A 13,312-nucleotide genomic window follows, 5' to 3' on the forward strand; every position below is an offset into this window, starting at 1 on the left:
CGACTTACCTGGCCGTGAGGATGGTGGCGAGTCGACTGCTGCCACTCCCCAGTCGACTCCGCTTCCGCCTCTCGCGAGCTGGAGTTCCGGAGTTGATGGGGAGCGCTTTCGGGGATCATAAATTGATCCCTGATGGATTGATCACGACCCGATCCAGTGGGTAGTGAAGACCTGCCCTCAGATTCAATTCTAATGGTCAAGGCTTTGTTCCTGTCGACAGTTCTGCTGTCATTGCTTTCTGATCTTCTTGCACGGTCACTGCTGTTTCCTTCTCTTTCTTTTCCTTGTTCCTTCTTCCATGCCACCCCACACATATAGACCTCCTTTTCCCAGTACATCAAACTACAATCCTTTCAAAACTCCTTCTTACAAGAACTCTCCTTTCAGAGTGACCCTATTGACTAATCAAATGTAGAAATACATAGCTCAAGACAGTATTTTAAAGTAATTAAAAAACCACCACTGAGATAATACATCTGCCACTCATAACTGTTTTAGAATATAAGATGCAAAGGACAGTATCAGTTATGCATCTTACTGGAAAAAGAACAAAACCCAAAACTTTGTAGAATATAATGCAAAGTGAATTGCATGTTCTCTTACAGCACCAGGCTAGTGAACAGATGCATTACATGGGTTTTACACTTTCTTTTGAAACATGAGGCATTGAATATTCGCTGTGAATGCCAGATTATATAGACAATTTGTTCTCTGAGGCCTTGTCTAAACTAGAGCGGAAATTCGATCTAAGCTACGCAATATGAGTTATGTGAATAGCGTAACTCAAATCAACATAGCTTAGATCTACTTACTGCGGGGTCCACGCTACACGGTGTTGACGGGAGACACTCTCTCTCTTCATTAGACCCACTAAATCGATCGCCGCTCGTGGATCCCCCGGTAAGTGTAGACAAGCCCTGAATAATATTTCCTGTACTTCTCTAAGGAAAACCTACCTACACACTATGTACACCATAAACAGATTAAAAGCAGTAAACAGCTGTTTTCAAAAAGTAAGTGATTCTCTTTGATCTAGATATTCACACATGAAAAAGCAAGAATATTTGTTTCATGTAGGTGGTTTATTGTAAGATAATTTACAAATATTTTCAGGTTTTCACCATGAATTCTTCACAGAATGATGGACAAACAGTTTTATCAATATGGATATAAGCAGGTTAAACCAACTCTCTAGAATAGCTCCTCGTTTCTTTACCTATAAAAATACAAGAAATATTTAAAGTTTACACATATATCAAGAGTATCTTTAAGTGTGCATATTAAATTATCTCCACTGTCTTTTCATGCTGCTCCACAAGCTTTGAACAGTTCTCACTTCAAATGCCCTCTGTCCTCCTAATTCCTCTTTAAACCCACTTCTTTCATGATCCTTTTAATACCAATCTCTGCACTCCTGCATTTTAACTACTGTAAATTCTTCAGGGGGTAGGACAGTGTCTTGTCTGTGTCTTTGTAAAATGTTGTGTATGCTTATGGTGCTATAACATTTAAAACGAATGATTATTTAAGAGAGTTCAGTGGCTCAAGAATATTGGATTAAACCATAAATAGGGGCTGAGTATGTATGGACTACTTTTAATTCCTTCCCTTTCCCCGCACATTAAAGCTCTCTAGAACCATAAGGCACAATATTATAAGCCTGTTACGTATGTGGCAGTGTAGAGCAATACTGATGTTTAAAAACAATTTTCTATGGTACCACTGTGGACAAGATGCTATCTACGCTCTAATTACAGATGGGCCCATGCCAGTCACTCCCCAAACGATTGCTCCAAAGGTTTAGGAGAAGAGGGCATTTAAAATTCAGATTTCAATGTTGCAATTCAGACATATTTCTCATTTAACTGCTTCAAGATCATCAGTGCTGAACCACTTTTTGGAAGAATCTAGTTTCTACTTCATCACTTTACCTCTTGACTTTGGCTGAAACTTGCATTCCGATTATCCCCTGGTAATGTTGTTATGGGAAAAAACAGAACAAGCAGGTTAAGAAGCAACTCATGCAAACTAAGGCAAAGTTATTCTTGTGATTTAACCAAGAATGCGTCACTGAGTAGCCAAATTAAATACAAAATAAAAAGCTCATTAAAAACGCGCACACATGCAGTTGTGGCACAAGCTGTTTTCCGCCATTTCTGTACACACATTAGTTATGAATGCATTGATTTATATCTTTAATTACAACAATAGTCTAATCTGCTGATTAGATGCAATATAAATTAATTCTGGGCAAGTAAACCAATTATATGGGTTATATGGCACAACCACCTCTTATCGCCCATAGTGCACAGTGTTCTGCAGTTCCTAGCAGAGTGGCAAAGTTTGGTATTTGTCAGCAAAACACACAAGATCTAAACTTGTTTTATTTAATTAAAATGCACATTTACATTCAACAAGCTAAAGTTCCATCCAACAGAAGTTATCCCTCACCTTCTAATCTACACAGCAGGCTGATCTATACAGAAGAAAGGCCAATCTGCTATTAAGCCCCCCCCGAAAACAAGAATCTACACTGCACCACAGAGAGAGATTTGGGGCTGTTTGAGCCAAGGGTGGATGAAAAAAGGCCCAGGTAATTACATCTATACAATGGGGAAGACATGGGTGGGGAAGGGCAGCAAAATGATGCAGCTTCATGGCTACTGAAGCTTCTCCACCTGCCAGCAGTGGTTAAGGCAAAATTTGAGCTGAATGCAGGCTTTATGCATCATACCAGTCATTGGAATTTATTAAAGCAGAATAAAGAACGCTTCAAGTATCAATGCATCATTTTTTCCTTTAGTTTTAGAACAGCTGTTCCTCCACCCTACCTATTAATACAATGTAAACAGCAGGACATTTGAACATTAAAACGACCTGAGTAAAAAGCCTTGTTGCACATTTACACATACTTACAGAGCAGCAGCACCAGAAATGATCTCAATAAGCTCCTTGGTGATGACAGCTTGACGGGTACGGTTGAATGTCAAGGTCAGTTTGTCAATAATCTCAGCTACAAATAAAAATGTTTTAAAAAAATTGAAATTTAGATGGTTGAATCTGGAAATGGAAAAAATTAGATACACTTCCTTCTGATTATTTGAGCAGAACACAGTACAACATTGTTAAAATCACACCACCAACAACTGGGTGACCCATTGCAATTTACTAAATATTGTTAACCACCAAGGAACGGAAAAATAAAGGATACTACATGCCAAGATGTATTTTGGTAACTTATTTTGTCAGCTGAAGGTCGGCTTTAATTATAATACCTCAAACTAGCGAATGCAATGTGGTGTAATTTGTTAAAGCAATCAAGTATTTATCGTATGAGACCTCACTACCTGCTATTAAGTCTCCCGTAGCTGTGCTGCAATGTGCTCCCCCATGGGTAGCTATACTGAAACATCTTCTCAAAGGGAAAAGCTGCAGTTGTATAAGCAAGTTACCACTGTTCTGACCAGCAGAAATATCCAGTTGGGAATCTACCTGGTCTCCCATTAATTCCTTCTTGGAGCTGGAGAGGGACCTCCCTCATGTGTTGACGAAAGGAGGCCAGCAAGGAAATGTACCCAAACTCCTGTTCCCCACTCCCTCACATAATAGGGGCTTTCTGAATTCATTGTGCTATTCTCCACACAATGTGACTGCATATTTAAAAACATCCTTTCCTCTAAGTACTAAAACTGAAAGCTATTTGCTTTCCCTCATTAGCAGCAATTGCTCACTTTTTGCTTTGCACTAAGCTTAGGCAATAAACATGGACACAGGAGTCATTTCTGATTGATGCACCAGCATAATGACGAAATGTTTGGGCTGCAAACACAAAGGGAGATGTTTAAATCCAAACAGTAATTTCCCCTTGGAATTTAAAAAAAAAAAAGAAAAGAAAAAAGGATAGAAGCTCTTGATCTTAGGCTGTGCAAAACCATCTTGTTTTACACACACACTTACATTTTGGGTCTAAATTATAGCTGATCAAATAATATTAACCTGAATATTTTAGTTAGCATTTTGGGTTTGTTTTTTTTTTAAATCAAGTCATCCAAAAAGTACCTTTGGCTTCAAGTTCCACCCCCTTTGCCACACTGCAGTACCTTAGTCCAAAAATTTGGTGGTTGTGGCCAGAGTAGGAAAAAAAAATTGATTCAACTCCTAAATTCGATTGCTTGTCCACCAACCTGCTGTGTGACCTTGGGTAAGATATTTAAAAATTTGCTTCAGTTTCCCCATGTATAAAATTGAGGCAACAGTAATTGCAATGGGTTTGAGAGGCTTAATTAAAAGTTTACGGAGCTTTTAGAAATCTCAAATCAACAGACGCTGAAAAAGCGTGAAGTACTCATGGTAGTCACAGGGCCAGCCCAGTACTTTACACTGTTACACAGGAATCCTGCATTCCACTTCTAGCCAGAGCCTCTTGCTTTCCATATCAGGAGAACTGGGTACCAAGAATATGATGTAACTGAACAGCGGCCCCCCTTTTCTTAGGCACTGAGTAAGGCTGGTGTGTGTAGAAGGGCTGTATTGGCTGAAGAGATAGCAACTAGGATTGTGGGACATGAAGAGCAGGGGTATTGGCTAGAGCAGCGAACACTGAAAATGTACAAGAGAGATGGTGAACTTCAGCTTAATCCTGCTAGACACCCCCAAAAATATTCTTACAAGCATTTTTGCTAGCGTTGTCCATAGCAGTCATTCTGGCACTCTGCTCGCTAGTGGTGGATTCCTTCAGAGAGTAGAAGAGGATGTTTGCTAATATAAACTCCTGGTAGTTTCGCAGCACATCAGCATCAATATCATCATAGATACTAATGCTTTCTGTAAGAATAGGTAAGAGTGGAGATTAAAAAACAACAAAAACTACCGACGTGCTTTTGCTTCCTAGCACCCAACCTTGCTCACACGGACATCAAAATTTTAACAACTTCTTGTTTGACATAAAACAAGCAAAATCAAGTCCCTGTCAACAGAGGCCACATCCCAAACTAATGTTAATGTGGTAGACGTTGCAAGACATTTCAGTACGTAACCCTGTTTTGCTTACATTTGCCTGTCTGTGTTATGACAACTAACTGACAGACCATGAAAGACATGGTCTTTTAAAAGAGTTTTATTCACTGAATTGGACTGCATAGTTAATTTTACTACTTACCAGCACCAGCAACTGCATCAAGAGAGTAGAAAGGTTTTTCATCTGTCTTGTAGGAGATGACAGACCTACATGAGACAAATGATTTTTAAAGATCTTTATTTATTATTGTAAAAAAGAAGTCTCCACTGTAATTCTAATCTAAAAATTGGTGAAAAACACTTTTGTTTTCCAAAACCTGAGATTAGCGTTCTGTGGTGCTGTTGTGAACAGTTGACACCTCAAACAACCGAGAACAGGGCACTTCTTATACTACTTTTGTTGTAAAACCATCGACTATAACAGGAATAAAGAACAGAACACAGAATATAGCTCTTGGCAGGTATGTGCTTTCCAGTAATTGTTAAAGCACATCTAAGCTTACCCATGTATTATGATTGTTAGAAATCTTGACCTTTTTAAACCAAAAAAAAAAAAAAAAGAAAAGAAAAAAAAAGCATGTAAGATCCCATGTTTTTCAGATGATTTCACTGGACCAACATAATTCCACTTCCATATATTGTATGAGTCTACATAAAACATTCCATTCCACTACTTTCTGTACACTCTTAAAACAAATGAAAGACATTTGAAGACCAGTCTCAGTTTCTCTTGCCTGAATCGATTGTAGATGACAGATCCTTCATCAAATTCGTATCCAGAGTTTAGCAGCTCTGAGGCAATCAATGAAGCATCTCCAAAGCTGGGGGGTTTTCTTCCCACTTCTTTGAATGTCACCAGGAAATGTTTATTGTGTGTCCTAAAATAAAACCAAGCCTGTGTAAAAACCGAGCCAATGTGCTGTTGTAGAACCCAATTATAGGCCTTGATTTAGGTAAACACTTAAGCCACAACTTTAAGTCCCACTGACTTTAAATGGGACTACTGGTGTGCTTAAGGTTAAGCATCAGTGCTTTTCTGGATTGGGGCCTAGGTGAAAGGAATTTTTAGTTATTTAAAGTTTTGCTCGCTGGAATAGCTTCATGAGACGTACCTCTAACTTTTACAATAGCGAGAGTCTAGTCAGCAATCACACTCTCATTCCAACATAGTTCAATACAGTGCAACAATTAACATAGAACACAATTCAGCAAAAAGAACTTCAGCGTAATTGCAGGAATTTGTTTTACAGAAACTTGATTTTTTTTCATAGCCATTTTAAAATACATTAGCCTACGCATTCCAGGCTGTTTATTAAAGGATAACCTGAAGTTTCTACTATAGAAAATTTAAAGCAGTTGTCACCAACCCATCGATCGTGATTGACTGGTTGATCCTGGAGACTCTCCCAGTCGATCACGATCTTCAGCCACAGCAACACAGCAGGGCTGCCTGCCGCAGCCCCATGCTGCTCCCAGAAGCGGCCAGCACACCCCCATAGGCTCGCACGGGGGAGGGGGGGAGGGGGTCTCTGCGCACTGCTCCTGCCTGCAAGCACCACCCCCGCAGCTCCATTGGTTGGGAACGGGGAACTGTGGCCAATGGGAGGTCCGGGGCGGTGCCTGCAGAGTGGGGCAGCGCACAGAGTCATGTGTCCCCACCAGGAGCCGCAGGGGTGCGTTGGCCCCTTCCGGGAGCAGCATGGCCACGCAGTGCACTACTGGATGGCAGGGTAGCCCGGCTTGTGATGGGGAGGAGGTGCCGATGTGCCTGAGTGGGGCCGAGGTAGGCAGGGAGCCTGCCTTAGCCCCACTGTGCCACCGACCGGGAGCTGCCCAAGGTAAGTGGCCCCCAGTGGGAGCCCGCACCCCCACCCCCAGCCCTGAGCCTGCTCCCGGAGCTAGCACCCCATACCCCTTCCTGCATCCTGAACCCCTGCCCAGCCCTGAACCCCCTCCCAGAGCCACCAGCCCACAACCCCCCTGCCCCGCAGCACTCTGCCCCAGCCCAGAGCCCCCTCCTGCACCCCTACTCCCTCCCAGAGCTTGCACCCCTCACCCCCTCCTGCACCCCAACCCCCTGCCCCAGGCTCAGCCCGGAGCCCTCTCCCACACTGTGAATGCCTCGGCCCCAGTCCAGAGCCCATACCCCAGCCTGAACCTCAACCCCCTGCCCCAGCTTGGTGAAAGTGAGTGAGGGTGGGGCAGAGCGAGTGACTTGGGGGGATGGGAGGAATGGAGTAAGCGGGACGGGGTAGATCCTGAGTTGCCCTTAAATTCAAAAAGTGATCTTGGGCATAAAAAGGTTGGAGACCACTGATTTAAAGCATTACTACTCAAAGATTACCTTTGAAGCAGGCCTCTTAATTTGTCACCCACTCCAACCACCATGACCTCTTTCCCCGCATCTGAGAGGGTGCTAATTTCAGTTTTCATGGCTTTAGCAACAGAGGTATGGATAGCACCACAGAGACCACGATCAGAGGACACACCAATAATGAGGTGTTTCTTCTTGTCTTCAGGGACCTTAATTTCTGCTTTCTCATAGAGAGCTGGGGAAGAAAAAAACAGAGTAGGAAAAGTTGCATTCAAGTGTATTCATATCTAGCAATCTCTTAAGAGACATTTTGACATTGACTAAAAATAATATCACCTATTCTGACTAGAACCATTTCTAAAGGGACCCCATTCACATTTTTGTCTGGATTTTTGTCTGCCTATTAATGATATAATTAAGATACTTTCAGTTTCACTGTTGAGTTGACGCATTAGTCTTGTACATCATTCTAAAGGTGGCTCAGGTGCATGCTCTTCCCCACACTTTGCAATAGCATGTTTACCAGTAAAAGCAAAATTTAAACTGAAGATGTACCAAACAGGCAGACACGAATGCAGAAAAAGGACAAGAGAGGAAGTGGGCCCCAAATTATTAGGTGTTGTTTCCGAGCTAACCCAAAAGACCATTATAAACATAGAAAAGGGAGCAGAAATTCCCTTATGTTTTCTAAAAAGATTTTAAAAGGTAGGACGTAATATTTAAGGGAAGCTAACAGAAAATGAATTTAAAAATATTTGAAGTTCACATCTCCAAGATATGGATTCTCCTTTTGAAAGTCTCCCCCAGAAAGTTTGATAAGCACATAGGGGAGTTAGGAGCACAAGTCTTATTGAAATTCTCCCCCTCTATTCTGATGTCAGATACCACACAGACAGTTTCTCTTACCCAAGGCTCCCACTCCATACACTCTAGCTGGTTTCAGTTCCCTTTCGGCTCTGGCATACTTTGCTGCAGCAACCATCTTCATGGACTTTGTAATTTTCTGGATGTTCTTGATGGACTTTAAACGCCTGGTAACTACAAGCATTTGAGGGTTAAAATTGGGCTAAAGTTTCTAGCAGTCACAAATTAATCAGCTTCTATAAGAGAGAGAGAGAGAGAGGACAACATAAAAAAATCAAATGAGATTACAGATTACATTTAAACTAGCAAAACAATAAGAGCAGTAATTTAGACAGAATGTGAGCTCCACTTTTTGCTATAAATGGAATAGATGGTCAGTTTTCAGAACAGAGAGAGATAAATAGCAGTGTCCCTCAAGGATCTGTACCAGGTCCAATGATGTTCAACATATTCATAAATAATCTGGAAAAAGGGGTAAACAGTGAAGAGGCAAAGTTTGCAGATGCAAAATTACTCAAGGTAGTTCAGTCCAAAGCAGATTGTGAAGAGTTACAAAGGGATCTCTCAAAACTAGGTGACTGGGAAACAAAACGGCAGATGAAATTCAATGTTGATAAATGCAAAGCAATGTATATTGGGGGAAAACATAATCCCAACTACACCTAAAAACAATGGCATCTAAATTAGCTGTTACAACTCAAGAAAGATCTTGGAGTTGTTATGAATAGTTCTCTGAAAACATCCGCTCAATGTGCAGAGGCAGTCAAAAAGGCTAACAGAATGTTAGGAACCATTAGGAGAGGGATAGATAATAAAACCGAAAATATCATAATGCCACTATATAAACCCATGGTACGCTCACACCTTGAATACTGCATTCAGTTTTGGTCACCCCATTTCAAAAAAAAAAAAAAAAAAAAAAAAAAAAAAAAAAGATACATTAGAAATGGAAAGGGACAGAGAAGGGCAACAAAAATGATTAGGGGTATGAAACAGCTTCCACATGAGAGATTAAAAAGAGTGGGACTACGCAGCATGGAAAAGAGGTGTGTAAGGGTGGGTATGAGAGAGGTCTATAAAATCATCAATGGGGTGGAGAAAGTGAATAAGGAAGTGTTATTTACTTCTTCATATAACACAAGAACTAGGGGTCACCCAATCAAATTAATAGGCAGCAGGTATAAAACAAACAAAAGGAAGTACTTCTTCACACAACACACAGTCAACCGATGGAACTCATTGCCAGAGGATGTTGTGAAGGCCAAAACTATAGCTGGATTTAAAAAAGAATTACATAAGTTCATAGAGGCTAGGTCCATAATAGCTATTAGCCAAGGTGGTCAGGGATGCAACCCCATGCTTTGGGTATCCCTAAACCTCTGAGTGCCAGATGCTGGGACTGGATGACTGGGAATGGATCACTTGAAGATTGCCTTGTTCTTTCATTCCCTCTTAAGCATCCAGCACCGGCCACAGGGCTAGATGAACCATTGGTCTCACCCAGTATGGGTATTCGTATGTTCCTAAATACACGTGTATGGCACTAACCTTGTAGTGCAGTGGTTCTCAAACTTGTTCCGCCACTCGTGCAGGGAAAGTCCCTGGCGGGCCAGGCCAGTTGGTTTACCTGCGGCGTCCGCAGGTTTGGCTGATCGCAGCTCCCAGCGGCCGCGGTTCGCTGCTCCAGGCCAATGGGAGCTTCTGGAAGCGGCGGCCAGTATGTCCCTCGGCCCGCGCCGCTTCCCGCAGCTCCCATTGGCCTGGAACAGCAAACCACGGTCACTGGGAGCCGCGATCAGCCGAAGCTGCAGACGCGGCAGGTAAACAAACCGCCAGGGGCTTTCCCTGCACAAGCGGCGGAACAAGTTTGGGAACCACTGCTATAGTGCATTTAATGAAGAACAGACCCTTTCTACAGAGGAGAAATTTTTCATATCTCCAAAAACAGAGACTGATGCAGCCAGGGTTTAAGCTAAAGCTCGATATTCATGTAGGCCTTACATTTCCCCTTCTGTCTCTACCTTTTTCATGAATGCACCTCTCAAGTCATCATGCCTATTCCCTGTAGTAAATGCAGCTCAATATTTTAAAGACACACAGTCTGGTCAAATTTGGTCCCAAGTTTAGATTTTGGCAAAGCAGGCACATTTTTATACAAGGCAGGACTTTTAGAAATGTTACTATGAATAAATAAACCAACGGAAAGAAACGGAAAAGGATTTCAAAATGACAAAGACTAACTAAATTCCTCTGCAGTATTTATGATGGAGATTGGAACACTTTACTAGTGCATGAAAACCTAAAAGAGTGATCTGATAAGACTAGAAACAAGTAAAGCTGACAGGTTTGTTTTTATTGTCCAAAGTGAGAGAAATACACAAAATCTACTAAAAGAAACATAGCAAAAAGTAAATTCGATTTTTAAAATTATTTGTTTTAATAAGCAAAAACGTCAGCAGGGATTCTTTTGAAGTTACGCTTTTAACTTAACAATGGCTTTAAAACAAACCAGTTTCCTTAAAAAACATTTACCTTTTATTGAATGATGTCTTTTTTGAAGGAAGACTGATAAATTATGGGTAAATTCATGCTTATGAAAACAAGAAGCTGACAGCACTGACTAGAAATGGTCACAGGGTAAGCAGCTTCTCTTTACAATTTAATCAGTGGCTGCCGGGTTATTCTGCCAAACACAGATCAGCCAGCAAGTGATTTTGTGATTACAAGTTACAAGGAGCGCTGATCTTCCAGAATCAGGTCGTGGCTGAAACCAGTTTACCCTTGTTTATCAAATCTACATCTACTTGCTCATTTGGAGGGTCGGAGTATGAGTTTATTAATGCATTGTGCCACTTAGTCCCAATATTATTATGATGCTAATTTTGCCATTTTCAAAAAGAAGTTTAGCACTAAATGACTAAAATGAGTAATTACAATATTAAGGTTTGGAAAATAGAATAAAGTTAAAAGCAGGCACAGCAGCCTTCTCTCAATGTCCTTGGTTTTTCTAAATATGCATACGAAAAATAACTTATTTCTTATATTTAGTTCAAAAGTACTCATGCAGTTGCCTTTTTAAATTTCAGTTACATACCCTTATTCTGGTCTACCCACACCACCAATAGTTGCCATTAACGGAGATTTTCTGTTTAAGTACCTTCTGCAAACACAGGACTGTGAAGACCCTCTTATGACTGTCATTTTAGACAATTTGTCACCGAGTCTCCCATCGGGCAGAGCTGGTCTCCTGACCAACACAACTTCAAAACCTCAAAGTCCACATTTTTTAATTTAAAAACAGACATTTTCTTTCATAATCAATTTACTGAACTGAGACCATTACAGTTTGAGTTAATATTGCATTTTAAGAATGCTCCTCTGCAACACATCCCATTCCTCCCATCTCGTACCATATTATAAACAAATGAGAAGTACTTACTGTCCTTTAAAGTGGCCATATTCCTGACTTGGCCCCTGAAAATTAACAGAAACATTGTGCGTTAAGTGCTACTCCAACAAGTCACCACAGTCTCCTATCTTCCAGAGATGAGAGAATTGTATTTACCAATGTAAAAGTGGGTTGTTGCTTCTTAATGAAGCTACTACAGAAAACACACTTCATTCTATGTGGATTCATATCCTGGACCTTATTCATATCTTCTCTTTTTCCTTTCTTCCCATGCAGAGCACATCTTTGTTTAATACTTTATTGCTATGGAATGCTGATTAAATGTATCTTACAGCATTGCACAGTACCCACCATCCTGAAGAAGAGGGTTTTTACCCACAAAAGCTTATGCCCAAATAAATCTGTTAGTCTTTAAGGTGCCACTGGACTCCTTGTGGCTTTTGTGGATACAGACTAACACGGCTACCCCCTGATACTATCCCATAAACAGGGGGTAGAGCAGGGGAGGAAATCTCAGAAAAATGAGTAAACCGACATCCATAACTTCAAAAGACACAAGGGCATCTATGATAATTAATGAGTAACTAGATGGTATCTCCCTTCAGTATCTGACAAGATCACTGTGATGTTCGCAGCAGCTGTCACCTACAAGAGTAGGTTAGCTTTTCTCTTTGTTGCCAGGCATTGTTCATCTAACCCTAAAATTTATAACCCCCCTCTCCTAAAAACTCACTTCTTTCAGCTGGCCTCCCACCACTAACTGTCCACCCGCTCACATGCTTCACCTGATAGACCTGTAATTTAATGCATATAATTTCACATTACAATTTAAAAGAAAAACATCTAAAATAAAATGTCAGACAAATTGGACTAGATTTAGCATTCCCTCTCCGCACCTTCCTTAATCTGCATTTCATCTATCAAGTATACATGATCTTTGGGGCAGTGCACCGGTCTTCCCAGGTAGGTTAAAGCAGCAGCAACGTCCAGATAAGCGATCCTTCATTCACGCTACATTAGGGTGAAACCCTAATGTACGGAGCAGCCCCCCGCCCCAAGCTCTCCGGAACAGCCCTGCGAACCCCTCCCCCTTAACCTTGCGCATTGCCCCTGTCCCCGATCAATCCCCAGCAGCGGGGCCGGGCCTGACCGAGGCTCAGTGCATCGCCCCGATACTCCAGCTCCCCTGGAGGTGACTGCGCTGGGGGGAAAGGAGCCAGGGGAGCTCCCGGGGGCCGGAGCTGGACCACTCCTGGTGCAGCCCTGCCTGCCCTGTTCACTGACCGAGCAGGAGCCAGGTACTGGGGTGTTCGGGTGCCCCCGTAGCCCGGGGCCAGCCCCGCCCGCTACAGAAGCGCCCCCCACAACCCTACACGGACCCCTCCCCCCTTATCCTCAGCCCCCCGCCTTGAACCCCCACCCCCTCCCGGCCGCCCTCCGCTCGTCCCCAGGCCCGATGCTCCCTGGGCCGCCGCCGCGCCTCCCTCGCCGCCTCCCAACCCCGCGGCCCCGCTCCCCCCCGGCACCCGTAGACCCGGCTCGCGCCCCGGCACCCGTTACCATTGCGGCTGACAGATCAGGACCGCGGCCCCCCGGGAGAACATGGCGACGCCGCTCCCCGCTGCTGGCTGCTGCCGCCCGGCTGAAGGTCAGCGCCTCCTCACGGCGCATGCGCCGCGACCGACAGGGGCGGGGCGAAGGGCGTTCTC

At 42.7% G+C, this 13,312-nt stretch overlaps 1 protein-coding gene across 5 annotated transcripts; it reads right to left on the minus strand.

Moving 5' to 3' along the window:
* Positions 1 to 1,055: 1,055 nt before the first annotated feature.
* ATP5F1C (ATP synthase F1 subunit gamma) lies at positions 1,056 to 13,310 on the minus strand. 5 transcript variants are annotated; one of them, XM_074942673.1, is made up of 10 exons: positions 13,164 to 13,309; positions 11,634 to 11,668; positions 8,237 to 8,368; positions 7,361 to 7,565; positions 5,751 to 5,894; positions 5,159 to 5,223; positions 4,669 to 4,824; positions 2,917 to 3,013; positions 1,932 to 1,969; positions 1,057 to 1,216 (listed from the first exon to the last, which is right to left on the minus strand). In XM_074942673.1, the coding sequence occupies exons 1-9, from the start codon at positions 13,205 to 13,207 to the stop codon at positions 1,963 to 1,965; spliced, it is 885 nt and encodes a 294-aa protein (XP_074798774.1). In that variant the 5' UTR covers positions 13,208 to 13,309; the 3' UTR covers positions 1,057 to 1,216; positions 1,932 to 1,962. The 5 variants fall into 5 exon arrangements, with proteins under 5 accessions (XP_074798776.1, XP_074798774.1, XP_074798778.1 ...); XM_074942677.1 differs by having other exon boundaries at positions 8,237 to 8,430; positions 13,164 to 13,250; XM_074942675.1 differs by lacking the exon at positions 1,932 to 1,969 and having other exon boundaries at positions 1,056 to 1,216; positions 13,164 to 13,310.
* Positions 13,311 to 13,312: the final 2 nt, after the last annotated feature.

Source organism: Natator depressus, chromosome 1 (assembly GCF_965152275.1).
Source record: "Natator depressus isolate rNatDep1 chromosome 1, rNatDep2.hap1, whole genome shotgun sequence".
Classification (NCBI taxonomy): domain Eukaryota; kingdom Metazoa; phylum Chordata; order Testudines; family Cheloniidae; genus Natator; species Natator depressus.